Raw genomic sequence first — 15,818 nt, 5'->3', positions numbered from 1 at the left:
CCACTGTGTGGCTGTGTCGTGTTTCATTTTTCTACTCTTGTTGGTAGCTGTTTAGTTTTTTCCAACCTTTGTTATTTCAAACAAGGCTGAAGTGACTAGGAAGGCAAAAGTTGCTTTTCTTAAAGACCTGCAAGGACAGAGGCTTTTCTTGATAACTTTTCTCAAGAATAACCCACTTTGTGCCTCAGGAATGTCCTTATATGTTCTTGAAGTCTCCACTGCTGAAATTCCTGCCAGTCTTTCCCTGTGGATACCCACTTATATTTTAATCGCAGGTCCCATCCTCTCTCCATTTTTCTCATGACTTCTGCATCCCTGCTTGTTCCTCACTGCCTGATTTCTTGAGCCGGTTTTTACATCACAGAGACTCTCCTGGTATGCTTGATCATCTTCTCCTCCCTATTTCCCTGTTACCTCTTTTGATTTGAAACTTCCACCTTCGTCGCTCCTGCAGCAGGCTCTTCACCAAAGATGGGCTTGCAGTGGACACAGGTACTTTTTTTATTAAAAAAAAAAAAAAGAAATGTTTTATTTTTTTTAATGCAAAAAGGATGAAGAAGACAAAGTTTGACCCTTAATCTTACCACTCAGAAATGTCTGCTGTGTATACTTTGGCATTTAGATTTCCCATCTTTGTATTGAATGCACGAGTATAATTACATATGTGTATATAGATGTAATCATTGACATCTTTTGCATATATAGTACTGATCTTACATTTTTCATTAATGTAATGAATCTTATAGGAATTTTCTTTTGCCATGAAAATTCTTTGTAAAAATATTTTTTTGATTGGTGTTTTTGCATGAATCTTAAATTCACTTAATGTTTTTCTTCATTACATTTTTAGATTGCTCTCTTCTTTTTTTAGATTATAGCTAAAACTGCTGTCAACATCTTTGTACACATTCTTGGTTAAGTCAGGACTCAACTTGGCTATTAGGCATCCCAGCTGACTATCATTTGCCCTTCTTTCTGGGACTTTTTTTTTTTTTAAACAGACATATATTACTCCTTAGGCCTCCAAATTGATTTATTTCATAAGCTCAAGAAGGCAGTTTTGAAAGTAAACTAGTGTTTCGTGGGTTGAAACTGGATTAGGTTAAAGGGTCAGTGAATAGATTGACCATTTTTGCGCCATACTATGTACTGGGGGTTTCATATATATTCTTCCGTTTAATTCTCAAAATGACCTTGTATGAAACATTTCATGTTCTCATTTTATAGGTGAGAAAACTGAGGTTCGGAGAGGATGAATACCTTGCTCAAGGTCACAGAGCTGGTAAAGAATAGAGCTGGGAATTGAATTCAGGTGTGCTGAATTCTAAACTCTATCTTCCTTAGATGTTTTAGTAATTCATTTAGTTTCAAAATAGTTTGGTAGAGGTCAAAGCAGTGATGTACTGGTAAAATGGTTCTTTGGAAAACAAAACAGCAACAAAGACTTGATTTGTCATGTTTACCAATTTCAGTGGTGTAAATATTCCCACCATAACTGATTTCAAGCTGCCAATTATTTAATAATCCACTCATAAAATTCCTGGATGTTTAATAATCAGTGTAAGCAGATACAGATGGCTCCTTCATATCACTAGGCCAGAAGTTCACTTAGCTGCCCAGCCATGATTTTCTGCACTCTGAGTTATGATTGATTAGTTAAGTAAATATTGTGTCCCCAGTTGTAAGTGAGGCAACTATACACAAAGTTCTTCTAAAAAAAATCAGATTTTTATGGTTTTTTTTTAAAAAAATTGTCTGAAGTTCACTTACTATGAAGTAACATATCTCCCCACTGTTGAGAATTTTTTTTTCACACGTGTGGCTTCCAGGGTTTGTAACTGACTCTGGGATTTCAGTCTTTCTCGGAGCATACGAATTAAAATCAAAAGACAGACTAGTGATAAATTGTTAGGATGTGGTCAAAGATAAAAATTTAATTTACCATGTCTGTGCTTTGTAGATTTGACTACCATTGGAATATGTAATTGGAAACTGCTACAAGCATGGTTTTAATCAATGATGGAAATAGGTGGGTAGGGGAAATGTGCAGGAATTATTGAGGACTTTCCAGCACCACCAGGGGGGAAACCACTTAAGAAAACCCAAGTGATTTAATAGTAATAAACTGTTTCCACTCCCAACAATGGTTTTAGGAAACCAGCTGAAGCTATCGTTGTTTTTCAAAGCCCGTGGCCTGCCACACCTGAGCATTTCCACTAACAGTGGGTCTGCATGATGCCTGAGGCCCTGCTGATGCCATTGGCAGCAGTCTGTTTGACGTTGGTCATTGCCACACAGGGACATTGGACTAAATAGTCCTCACAAATATATTAGTGACTGAGACAGGCAATCTGGGGATGATCTATGCTTTTGTGCAGGGACTTTTTGGTGGCAAGAAGAACCTTTGGAGATGACTTAGTCTTGGCTGAGGATTTTCCAGCTGTGGTCTGATATGTAGGTAAATCTCCATCTTGGACCAGGGTAGGAGGCATTCCTGCTCAGTTGGTAATTTTTTTTTAAAGATTTATTTATTTAACTTTTTTTGGGGTGTGGGGCTGTGATGGGTCTTTGTTGCTGCACATGGGCATTCTCTAGTTGGGCTGAGCAGGGGCTTCTCTTCATTGTGGTGACCAGACTTCTCATTGCGGTGGCTTCTCTTGTGTCGAGCATGGGCTCTAGGCACGTGGGCTTCAGCAGTCACAGCGTTTAGTTGCTGTGCAGCATGTGGGATTGTGGGATCTTCCTGGACCAGGGATAAAACAGGTATCCCTTGCTTTGCAAGGTGCATTCTTAAGCACTGGACCACCAGGAAGCCCTCAAAGGGCTTTGACAAAGGGTGATGACCTGTTGTCATCAGCACTCTCATTGTGAGGAGCCACCTTATTAAAAGAGAAGTCCAGTGGACTCTAGTTGGATTTTTATTTCAAGGCATTGTTTCTCCAACACATGCTGACATAGACAGTGGGGTGGTTTTAGCTTTTGGATATAAGCATGATCTTATTTGTTTCCTCTGGCAGTAGTGTGGGTGAAGAAATGGGATTAAGTTTGTCCCATCTGCTCTGTCCTACGTGTATCTGAGTCTGTGTTTGAAACGACAAAAACAACACAACACCTCACTGGTACCAGCTGGATGGCTGCATTCTCTCATGAGCACTCTGGTTTGTCTGGGCTCCCTCTAAGTTGACCAAGGATGACTGCAGTCTTCTTTCTATCATCTTAAAGGTGCAGCTAATAGTGCTTGTTCTCTGGAATCCTCTACTCTCCTATTACAACCTCAGTCTTGTTTCTTAAGGAAAAAAAAATCAGGAGGAAAAATGTAGGCATTGGTTTAAATACACTCAGGGCCTTGTGGAGTACGTTGCCATTTACCGTCCATTTCAGTGGTGCCTAAACCATGCTGGGGAAGCTGAGCTGTGGCCTCATCTTGCTCAGTAAAGACACAGTTTTTTCTCATTATTCATAGTCTGCATGTATGTATTATTCCCTGGATTGCAGGTGTGGAAAAGTTCTGCTATGTCATTGACTTCATTGCTCTTGTCCGGCCATGAGAAACAGTCTCATCTGCTTTGTGAATCCCTCATTAGTGCTATCTCCCCAGATGGACTAATTCCTTTCTCGCTTCACAAATATTGCATTTTGATAGTAGAAAAGGCAGAGGGGTAGATGTGGTGCCTCGCAAAGTGGGGAGCAGTGAAGCCTTGATTTCTGCTTGCAGAGTGCGTAGTCCAGTTGAAAGGGATGTGTAATCATTTGGGGAATCGAGTCTGCTCTGGCTCTTGGCTCCCTGAACCTTTTCATCATCTGGACGCCAGATAAAATACAGATGTTCTGAGCTAGAAACACAGCACAGACTATTTTCCTCTTGGCTTGCACCGCCTCTTAAATGCCTGCATGCCAGACAAACTCGTTTTTAGCATTTTGGTTCAGCTATAATTCACAGAAGATATCCCAATCTGGAATGAATGATTTTCTTTCCAGCTCTGTCTCTGAAATCAGCCCGCATTCTTGGTGGCCTTTGGCCGCTGGGTTTGTGATGGTGTCTGAGCTGCTTCTCGCGTTAAGTCACGTAGGTGACACTGTCATTGTAGACAGCAGCTGAGGACATCCTTCCTCTGAGACTTAGCAAGAGGCTTTTCTCCTGCCCCAGATCATCCCTCCCTCCAGCTCTTACAAGACTCATCCCAAGCAGACCTGCTTTCAGCTGCTGCTGCTTCTGCACTGAAATGACCTTTTTAAACAAATCCTTCCCTTGAAATCAAGACAGAGAGCATCTCTTGTTTTCATCGGCGTCTCTGCATGGAATGTGAGTCAGATTTTTCCAGCAGGAGGAGGATTTTGTTTTTTAACCACCTCAGACATGGAGAGGCCACTGCAAGGTTGTAATTACCTTACCAGGAAGCCCGTGACTAAGGCTTCTGGGTCTGGTGGCCACTTCTGAAGACTCAGGTGGGAATGAATACATGTAGGTCTTTACTGTTAGACTCCAAGCTCCCACACTTTTTCTCCTTCCTGCCCCCTTTCAAGCCTGACTACTTCCTACATCTGCAACTAAAGAGGGTAAATTTTAAAAGGTAAACTTGAATGATGGCAAATTCTAATAATCCAGCCAGAAAGACGAGCCATTTTAGCTGAAGTTCCCATGCTTTACAGTGATTCTTTTTTGTCTAGAGGCTTCTCAGGTGGCACAGTGATAAGGAATCCACCTGGCAGTGCAGTAGATACAAGAGACCTCGGTTTGATCCCTGGGCCAGGAAGATTCCCTGAAGTAGGAAATAGCAACCCACTCCAGTACTCTTGCCTGTAAAATTCCATGGACGAAGGAGCCTGGTGGGATACAGCCCATGGAGTCTCAAAGAGTCAGACACAACTTACTGACTAAGCACTTCCTTGTCTAACTGGACAGGCTGTCCCACTAGTGATTTTCTTTTCTCTTTTTATAAAGAGATATATGAATGTCATCGAAGCTATTCTGAAATCTTTGAGAAAATGGTAGTCATTTTTCTTTCTCTCTTTGTGTGCTCCGCAGCCCACTCCACCCAGCTAGAAACACAAGTGGCCAGATCAGTTGTCAGTTGCCCTTTGGTGTTTGCCGCCTGACCAAGGGCTTCCCAGGTGACTCAGTGGTAAAGAATCTGCCTGCAATTCAGGAATCCTGGGTTTGATCCCTGGGTGGGGAAGATCCCCTGGGGGAAGAAATGTCAACCCACTCCAGTATTCTTGCCTGGGAAATCCCACAGAGGAGCCTGTGGCCTACAATCCTTGGGGCTGCAAAGAGTCAGACACGACTGAGCGACTAAACGGCAGCAGCTCCTGACCAAATGCCAGCCACACCCTCCTGTGGTGAGTATCACAGAGGCTCCGGGATGCCACGCTTTTGTTTCACTGGCTAGCCTGCATCTCTTGGGTATCCTGAAAGCAAGGGATTGGAGTGGGGGGAGGGGGAGGAGACAGCTGGACACCTGCGATCCCTCTTGGGGGGCACATACCGTTCCAGAAGCTGCCTTCCTCCTGGGTCTGGTCGTGACGCACACATGTCCCCCGCAGCAGCTGCAGGCCTTCTTGGCAGCTGCTGCATTGGTTGTGGCCAAGGCCGGTGCAGGTTTCACAGGCTTGGTGGCAGGGCTCACAGTCTCCCATCTCTGGATCGCCGTAGAAGCCAGGACCACAGTTCCTCACACAGCTGCCCCCTACGTGAGAATATAAGGCAGGAAGCCTGAAGTGGAAGCCTGGCTGGCTGAGCCGGGTGCTCTGCGCAGGGCCAAGTTCTAAACAGGCCAAAGGGAGGCTGAAGAACATTTTTTAATTTTTAAAGAAACCGTGATGACATTCGCGTATTTCAACCCAAGAATCGTGTCTTAATAAATCCAACACTTTAAGTCCTCTTTCAACTGAAAATTTAAGTTGGCTATCAAGGGTTAGGAGCATAAAGACTTTATGTTCTCAAGACCTTGAAAAATTGCAGATAAAATGATCTCCACACATACAGAACCCCTGAAGGTCACTGTGTCTGCCCCACTGTCTCTCCCAATTGGAAGACTCACAGTGTATTTCCTTCCCAACCATTCATTTCCATCAAAGTCAATGAATTGACTTAAATATAAGACTAAAAAATCTTATTTAACTTTTACAGTGCAGGGACTATAGAACATGAATAAAGTCTCAAGGAAAGAGTCATGTTCTGAATGTTCCAGGTGACTTCAGTTCCAAAGCATTTATTTCTCTTCAGTGTCTGTCCCTCGCCTCCTCTCACTCTGCTTTCTGTCAGCTTGGAGATGCTTGAGAGTAATTAGTGAAGTAGGAAATATGCTTCAGTAATAAAAGCAGAAGGAAGTAGTCCTGACTAATGTTTATTTTCAAACCAAAGTAAAATTCCTCGGACAAGAGGCACAGGAAGACTCTAAAACCTATCAGATGAGCTCTCTTGTTTCTGAATAGAGCGTTGGAGCCTTGTTCTCACTTTGTACCATGCCTATTTTCAAGCTTGGGGCTTCCCTGGTGGCTCAGAGGGTAAAGAATCTGCCTGAAATGCAGGAGACCCGGGTTCGATCCCTGGCTTGGGAAGATCCCCTGGAGAAGGGAATGACAACCCACTCCACTATTTTTGCCTGGAGAATTCCATGGATACAGGAGCATGGCAGGCTACCATCCATAGGGTCGCAAAGAGTTGGACACAACTGAGCAACTATTTTCAGGCTTACCCAAGAGGAAGAAGCCCTCTTCACACCAGTAACATTCATTCTGGTCACAGTTGCCACAGTTGGTATCACACGCTTTGCATTCAAATTCTTCCCTGTAGGTCTTCTCAGGACAGGTTTTATAACAGTGGTCTTTGAACCTGGGGAGATAAGATGCAGTTTCTTCCTTGAGCTATGTTAACATATTAATATTTCTCTTTATCACCATAATGTAATCTCATGTGTCTACACATCATTTCTTTTGAAGTTATAATCTTTTCTCCCTTAATAACTTAAAATATAAGTGACATAAACATTACATTAGTTCCAGATGTACAACATAATAATTCAGTATTTGTATATACTGCAAAATGACCACCACAGTAAGTCTAGTTAACCTCTGTTATCATAGTTACAGAATTTTTTTTCTTGTGATAGGAACTTTCAGGATCTATTTTCTTAGCAATTTTCAAATATTGTGCATCATTAAATTTTTTATTGAGGAATAGTTGGTGTACAATATATGTTTCAAGTGTACCACATAGTGATTCATAATTTTTAAAGATTATATTACATTTATAGTTATAAAATGTTAACTATATTTCCCGTGTGTACAGTGCATTCTTGTAAATTATTTATGCATATATTACACATTTTTAAATTGAGGTCTACTTAATTTACTATATTGTGTTTCAAGTGTACAGCAAAGTGATTCAGTATATATATATATACATACATACACACACATATATCTTCTCCTTTAGATTCAGTTTTATATTTATATTCTTTTTAAGATTCCTTTTCATTATAGGTTATTACAAGGTGTTGAGTAGAGCTCCCTTTGCTATACAGTAGGTCCTTGTTTTCTATTTTATATATAGTAGTGTGTGTGTGTGCCCAGTCCCTCAGTCGTGTCTGACTCTTTGCAGCCCCACGGGACTGTAGCCCACCAGGCTTCTCTGTCCAGGGGTTCTCCAGGCAAGAATACTGGAGTGGGTTGCCACTTCCTCCTATAGGAGATCTTCCCGACCCAGGGATCAGAACTGTGTCTCTTGCATCTCCTGCATTGGCAGGCAGATTCTTTACCACTAGCACCACCTATATACAGTAATTTGTGTATGTTAATGCCAAAGTCCTAATTTATCTCTCCATCTGTATTACACATTGTTTTTAACAGATGTCCATATTTGGGTTCAAGGGAGAAAACTTGGTCTATTGTGTGTGTGTGTGTGTCATTAACCATCTCCCTCTAAACTTCAAGCACGCTTTATTGGGACTGCAGGGAGGGGCCTAGGAAGAAGGAGAAGGGTACATTTATTCATGGAGTACTGATTCTGTGTCAGGTATTAGCTCACTTAAACCTCTGCACAATCCCCATATGGTAGCTGTTACATATCTTTAATTTCCAGTTAAGGGAACTGTAATTCCCTTAAAATTACAAAGGTAAGTCACATAGGTAAGAGGGGGGACTGGGATTCTACCCAAGGTCTGTTTGAACAGACAACTTGTGTGCTTTTGTCACCTGGCACTCACTAGGTCTGAAACAGGTCAGTGTTGAGTTCAAGTAGTCTCAGGAGTCCATGATGTCTATTATCAGATTATTGATATTACCAGTGAAGTGCCCAAGCTTTTCTGTGTTTATCGTTCTATATAGATCATTTCTTATTCTTGTTCTACAGTAAAACGTTGTAATTCAGACTCCATTGAGGTTTATTTGAAGGGGGAGTGGAGTGAAGTTGACCTTTGCCCTCTGATGAATTTTGCACTGTCAAAAAGATATCACAGGGAAGCTTTGAATTTCTTCCTTAACAACATCTATTGTGCAGTGTTTAATTAGCTGTATTAGAAATGACTGCATATCATAAAGGGCTATAATATGTATTTCTGGAAACAAATGTCTGATATTTCATGCTTAATGATGCTGGCCATGTTCTTTCAGTGTATTTGTGTCTCAAGGGGTTTTATGAAATGTGTTCATTAGTGTGCACTGCTGAAGTGGAGAGGTGGGCCCCAAAGTCCAACAGAGGAAACAGCTCTCAGGTGACACAGGATGTAGGTGCAGATGAAGGGGTGTGTTCTGGTATCAAAGTGAAGAAGGCAGGCAGGGTAGAGCTAGGCTGGAGGGGTATTGGTTGTTGTTCAGTCACTAAGTTGTGTCCAACTGTTTTGTGACTCCGTGGACTGTAGCCCTCTAGACTCCTCTGTCCATGAAATTCTTCCCAGGCAAGAAGACTGGAATGGGTTGCTATTTGCTTCAGGGGACCTTCCCTACCCAGGGGTTGACCGTGTCTCCTGCATTGCAGGTGGATTCTTTACTGTCTGAGCCACCAGGCAAACCCAAGGTGGAGGGATGCAGAGCTGTAATAGGGACAAAGAGAATCACTCACCTGCTTCTGCATGGTTGCTATTTTTATTTTTTTTTAAGTCTGAGATCTCCTTTCTTGGCTCTTAAAGGAACATTCTGTACCTCCAACCATGTGACCTTGCCATAAATGCTTGCATTTCTGCTCTTCTTGTCTGCTGCGGGTTCGTGTGGTGGGCCGCATACCAGCTATGAATGTGTTGGCAAAGTACCGGCTGCTCCTTGAGTGTCATCTGGTCTACCTTATAATAATCAAGTCTAGACCCCTATTTACGGGACAGTAATTTAAATCATTCAGTCAAGAGGATGTAGAGACATAGTCAATGTAGAGAATATTAGGCAATTCTGGAAAAGTTGAATTAAAACCATAAGTTTAAGTAATGCTGAGGTTAATAGATTATTTTTAGTATGTCTCAGCTTGTTGGGTTTCCCTTCTCTCCCATTGTCCTCACCCCTTTTAACCTCTTTCTACCCGCCACCACATTTTGAGTTCTTGGAATCTGATGGAGGAGAAAGGCCAGGTGTTGACAGAAGGAGTCAGCCCACCAAAGTGGAGGTGAACCAAACATAGACCACCCCAAAGAGCCTTGTCTCCCTTCTTTTCTTAGTTTTTCTTCCAAGATAGGCACCAATGTATCCTGGAAGGGAGACAAGAATAGGAGGGGGAGGTGATACTGAGACATAACATCCTTGATTTGTGGATTTGTATCAGAGAACTTTGGGGGTGATGGTTATTTGCATTTCATTTAACCTAGTGGTCTTCATTTCTCATTGCCTGTAGGGGGATTAAGAGCTTAACAAACACCTGGGTTCATCCTGGACTGTCTGACTGCGCTTTAGAACGAGGTCTCCACACAGACATTTGGAAACAACTTGCTTGGGGTCGAGTGTATTATTAAAGTCTGTCCATAAACAGCAAGGTCTGAATCTTGGTAACTCATGGCAAGATTCCTAGACACCAGTGTCAGGCTGGGTGACTTCCAGGACCAAGAGAGAGAGGACCTCCTTTCGAGGCAAGAAAACAGCTGGGCTCTTATTGCTAAATCCAAGAATTTTTCATTAATAGCCTGACAAGAGAGAGTTGCTTCAGGCTGCAGGGCCTCTTTGCTTTAATCACTGGATTTAAGATTAAGTCACTAATGCTTAAACTGCAGAAAAAGTTAGTGCCATGGGAAAAAAAAAAAAAGACCAGACTTACATGTAGTACCCTGAAGCGCATGATGTGCAGGTGCCTGGATCATCTGGAAAAAAATTATAATAATAAAAATAATAATCATCGAGTTCATCATTTGAAAAACTGAGTTTTAAAAAAGTTATGGCTTGAAACATGCTTATGGGATGGTTTTACAAAATGTACTGTCTAGAAATGATGTTTGAGTAGATTGCACCATTTTTAAATTAGTAACAAGATGTACACTACAATTTATCTTTATTAAAGCTAGTAAAATGAGTTCTCATAAAAACTTGGCCCTGACTTTCAAGGAGGAATAGGTCCAAGCTACTGGGTCTTCAAATTGCTGATCATGAATGATCTACATAAAGAAGCTCCTGACCACAACCTAGGTAAAGGCTTCAGGTGTGTCCACACACACATTTGGAAGGGACTGTAAGCTTCCGACCTGAATGGTGGATTTTCATTGAGTTACCCCTTAATGGCAATGTGAGGGAGTCTCATCTGGGAGGCTTCTTTGAAATCTGGATAAGTATTTATTTATTTTTCTAATACAATATATCCTTTTGTTCTGCTCTTTACCACCCTCTTAAAGAAACTGTCCTGTTCGCATTAAGTACAGTGATTCATTGTGTCCCTGTTGGCTCAGAGGACTCTTTCCTACAACTTTCAGGCTACTTAATGAGAAAGAAAGTACTTTGCGAATCACTAACTTAGACTGTTTCTCTCTCCTGTCCCTCCCTGAAAGATCCCAACTCCAAGATCCAGTTATTAAGACAGTTTGGTGACTTCCTCTGGCCTGCAGTTCTTGTGAGTGACAGAGTTACTTCCAGTAAGTTCTTTCTGTGATCTTATACTCTAAGTTTGTTCTTTTCATTCTAAAAGGAGATAGAAAACAGTTGCTCCTTTTTGAAATGAATATATGAGGATTTATGTCCGTCTAGTCAAGGCTATGGTTTTTCCTGTGGTCATGTATGGATGTGAAAGTTGGACTGTGAAGAAAGCTGAACACCGAAGAATTGATGCTTTTGAACTGTGGTGTTGGAGAAGACTCTTGAGAGTCCCTTGGACTGCAAGGAGATCCAGCCAGTCCATCCTAAAGGAGATCAGTCCTGGGTGTTCTTTGGAAGGAGTGATGCTGAAGCTGAAACTCCAATACTTTGGCCACCTCATGTGAAGAGTTGACTCATTGGAAAAGACCCTTATGTTGGGAGGGATTGGGGACAGTAGGAGAAGGGGACAACAGAGGATGAGATGGTTGGATGGCATCACTGACTCGATGGACATGAGTTTGAGTGAACTCCAGGAGTTGGTGATGGACAGGGAGGCCTGGCGTGCTGCGATTCATGGGGTCGCAAAGAGTTGGACACAACTGAGTGACTGAACTGAACTGAACTAACTTTATTTAAATTAAATATTGGATTGGCCCAAAAGTTCATTTGAGATGTTATGGAAAAACCCAAACCAACTTTTGGGCCAACCCAATAAAATTATGTCCTTTGAACTTTGTGCTTGGTTTTCCTTTCTGATCTAATTTAGACTTTATTCTGGTTTTTGAGAAGTCTGCTCCTTGATGGCAGAGTCAACTTCATCTGAGTCAGGTTTTCATCTTGGCTCCTCCTAAACGCTGCTGTGTATCACGCATACTGCAACTGATGCATGTGCTGAAAATCCGTGGAAAAGTTTCTAGAAGAGGTTCTACCATGTAAGCAGGGATCCCTAGAACCTTCTGGAACAGTCTAGTGATGATACCATGGAAAGGGCACTGGCCTAAGATCTGGGCTACCTGTGTTTAATTTGAAGTTTTCACCCTGGCTCAACTGTTTTATGAACTTGCATAAGTATCACTCTACTTTCTGGGTGCTTATTTCTGCAGGTATAAAATGATTCTGTTGGATAAGACTGTTGCTAAGCCTCCCCCAAAGTCAAATATTCTGAAGCTAAGTCTAGCAGGAGTAGGCAATCTATGGCCTACTCAGGGGAGCCCCTTTTTTTTTTGCATATTGTGTGTGAATTCTTCCATACCACAGCCTCAGAGTGGTTGAAACAGAGTTAGAAAGTATTTACTGTCTATCACTTTACATGTGCTAGCCCCTGGCTGTAGCACTGTTGGCTCATGACTTGGTCATGGTCACCTCTGTTAGATAACATGGATGTAAACATTATTATCTTAACAGCTTGTCCCAGAGTTCCTCTAAAGAGCTGTCTATATTTAGGAAAATATCTTGTTAAGCCACTTGGGATACAAGTTTAATCAGAATGATTAAACAAGAGCCAAGACAATCAAGGAGATGGCCAGGCCCTTCTGCAGGAGGCCATGATTTGCTCATGGGAGGGAAATAGTTTTTGTGTCTGGGTCAGCATGGTTTGCTGTCGCGTGACCTGAGCAGGACAGTAAAGTGAACCATAAACCAGGCGAATTGTGTCATCATGGAAAGGAAAAGCTCACTGGAATTTGTGGAATTCTCAGGACTGGGCTTTAAGCTTCTACAATCCTTTGACTGGGGATCTGAGTCCATTTTAAGAGGGTGCAAAGGTCCCAGTGAGCACTAGTGGTTATATTGGGTAAGTATTTCCCACTATGAGTCTGTGTTTGCATCTGCATTCTTTTTAGTCATGCTCCTAAAGAAATTGCTACTACTCGGCTTACATTTGGGTAGCTTTCCTCTTCCCCACCTGTCCTCAATGAACATATTTGACTCTGACAGTTTTGCTAATTTGGCAAGGGCTGAGGAAATTCTAATCCTGTTCTCTAATGTTCTGGCCATCCCTCCCATCTAGGAACTTAATGAGTTTGCTCTCTGCTCCCTTAAGCAGGTCACTGATGAAAATGTGAAACAGAACCAAGCCTCAGAAATGTGCATACCAATGTAATCTCCAGTCTAGGGACTTTTCCAGCCCAGTTGCACAGTGAATTTGGTACCTTTAAAACAGTTTGCATAAATGAATAATGCATAGAACAAGAACTCTGTCTTATAACAGCTTATGAATGCCCGTTAGTCTTGCTCATTATTACCAGTTCTAAAGCATAAGAATTGTTGAAAAAAATTTTCTACCCCAGAAGATTCACAAGTCAGATATAACCTAAATGGATTTAGCTTGACCACTGGGAGGCAGCTGCTATGGGATTAAGGTAAGGTAACAATCCCAAACCTGGAAGTTGACTCTACATCAAGTTGGCATTTGAATGGTAAGGAGGGCTTAAGGAAGAAAGATACATTTTCCTGACTTTGTGTGTGTGTGTGTGTGTGTGTGTGTGTGTGTGTGTGTGTGTGTGTGTGTGTGTGTGTGTGTTGGGGTGGCGGTTGAAGAGTCTAAACAAGCTAGAATTGTTAACTGTCTTGGAAGGTGTTGTCCAGAGTAGGGTATTTAAATAGATCTGGTTATTTGATCTCATCAAACTTGAGCTGAGAGAGCGTATTTTGAGGAGGGATGGGGCAAGTTCAGACAGAATTTACAGTGAGAGCCTTCTACTTTTGGAAAAAAGTCTTTAGAAATAGCCACTGACCTTCAGCTGCTCACATCCCAGCTAAGGAGAATGTGTGAGCAGATGCCTTGTCAAGACGTCGCTTCTTGGAAAAACTTGTTTTATTGTCTCATTTTTACCGGATGGGCTGGGACGGGTAGGACTTCAGTGTCCACTCTGTCTGGAGAGAGCTGTGTGATTCTCTGCATCCCTTTTCCATAGTTTCCTTGGAGACCAGCAGAGCTGGAACCCAGCATGAGTGCACTGTCCTTGTGGAGACATTGACTCCTGCTGTCAGCGTCCCCTTCAGTGGTCAGCTTATGTTCTCTGCCAGTTTATTATTTTCTCAGTAATACCTATAGCCTTTACCACTGAGTTGGGTGGATCAGGCCATATCAGGAGTTAGTAGTTCTTAATTACCAACTATATTGGAAAAGGAGTATTTTAAACTTGCGATGGAGCTGAACATTTAAAAATGTCTAGAGAAAAACGATTTATTTTTATGGTTTACATAAACTTTGAGCCACAGAATTAAAAATACATACAAGTTAAAATGATTCTAGTTTGCTTTTTCTAAACTTGTTGCTTGTTGTGTGTTTATTTTTCATCTGAGGGAGGCAGAAGAAACTTGGTATCCTAAGAATAGCCTTTTATTAATATCATGTAATATCTAGATATGCCAGAATTAGCCAGGAGTTAGAGAGATTGTTTAGGCAGAATTGACTCTCTGCAGAACTGTAGGGAAAAGTTAATGTCAAGGTACTCCCAACTTAGTTATGGTTGTCTTTCTCAAAATTCATTTTCAGGGTCCTAGGACTTTTATCCACACCCTATGCTAGCCAGGCCTCTATCTTCTACTGGCTATTGAAACCTATCTGACCCCTGTCCCATCACTGCAAAGACCTACTAGGTTACTGCCTAGGATTCTAGACTAATGGGTATGTTAAACTCGCAGTCTTGGGAGGCTCCTAAACCTCAGTCTCTTCTCGGGTGTCCTAGATTCATTAGGGTCCTTCTACTGTCGCCTCTTAGACCACGTCTGTAAAGGTACCATGAAACAGTGCCCACCTCATTGTAATTCAACATACCCTGGATGCTTACTTGCTTTTCTCAGATGATTCCAACTTTTGGACTCAGTCACCTTCTCGGGTCCAGTCACCTATATCTTAGGCTTGAGAAAATCTGGGGCTTTACCTGCCTTCCCAGTGCCTCTTACATTCAGGCAAAGCATTAGACCAGACTGATGCTCCCCCCCCTATTTTATAGGTTTCTAGTCCCAATAACTTTCCAAAGCTCCATAACAACACAAATCAAAAGCAGTAATCTCCATATTTTTTGAAATGTTTAAAAAAATTAGCATGTGCCTGCAATGCATATGTCTGTCTAAATTATTTATATGTATGGTGCATGAATATTTTACGTATGTCAGAAAGGTGTGCCAAAGTAGAAGATTTAAAAGGATAACATAATTCTGAATACAAATTCTGTATTTTTCTATAGCCCTAATGGATTGTCTTGCATACTTTAGAGACCACTCACTCAGGCCACACCTAACCAAAAGCCATATCTGAGCTGCTGCTGCTGTTGCTAAGTCACTTCAGTCGTGTCCGACTCTGTGCGACCCCATAGACGGCAGCCCACCAGGCTCCCCTGTCCCTGGGATTCTCCAGGCAAGAACGCTGGAGTGGGTTGCCATTTCCTTCTCCAATGCATGAAAGTGAAAAGTGAAAGTGAAGTCGCTCAGTCGTATCCGACTTGCAGCAGCTCCATGAACTGCAGCCTACCAGTCTCCTCCGCCCATGGGATTTTCCAGGCAAGAGTACTAGAGTGGGGTGCCATTGCCTTCTCCATATCTGAGCTAATGAATTCATATATTAAACTCCCCAAAATGTGTCTTACATTTGGTTCCTTAAAGTTATAATTGAAAGGAATGGCTTTCCGATGGGTTCACTCATATGCATATGTCTAAGGACTGCCTACTCTTTACTTCCAGCCTGTATTTATAGACAGACTATATAATTCTAATCAACTTGTTCATCTAGTACTTTTGGGTTGAAGGAAAAGTTGAAAATACAGATATGAATGAACATGCTTCAGTGATGGTGCTGGGTGCCACTTTCTCTACCTTTCCACCACCCTCTATAG

At 42.0% G+C, this 15,818-nt stretch overlaps 1 protein-coding gene across 2 annotated transcripts in view; it reads right to left on the bottom strand.

Moving 5' to 3' along the window:
* Positions 1–15,818, bottom strand: part of PCSK5 (proprotein convertase subtilisin/kexin type 5) — a 500,900-nt gene that overhangs the window by 38,628 nt on the left and 446,454 nt on the right. Inside the window, exons 25-28 of one of the 2 annotated variants that reach the window (XM_068974738.1) lie at positions 10,235–10,277; positions 6,699–6,835; positions 5,487–5,687; positions 415–495 (exon numbers count right to left, since the gene is read on the bottom strand). In XM_068974738.1, the coding sequence (XP_068830839.1) occupies positions 415–495; positions 5,487–5,687; positions 6,699–6,835; positions 10,235–10,277 (462 nt within the window). The remainder of the gene's footprint in view (positions 1–414; positions 496–5,486; positions 5,688–6,698; positions 6,836–10,234; positions 10,278–15,818) is intronic. The other variant, XM_068974739.1, reaches the window with a different exon arrangement.

This window comes from Capricornis sumatraensis, chromosome 6 (assembly GCF_032405125.1).
Source record: "Capricornis sumatraensis isolate serow.1 chromosome 6, serow.2, whole genome shotgun sequence".
Taxonomy (NCBI): Eukaryota; Metazoa; Chordata; class Mammalia; order Artiodactyla; family Bovidae; genus Capricornis; species Capricornis sumatraensis.
This window is presented reverse-complemented; position numbering and strand designations above follow the sequence as displayed.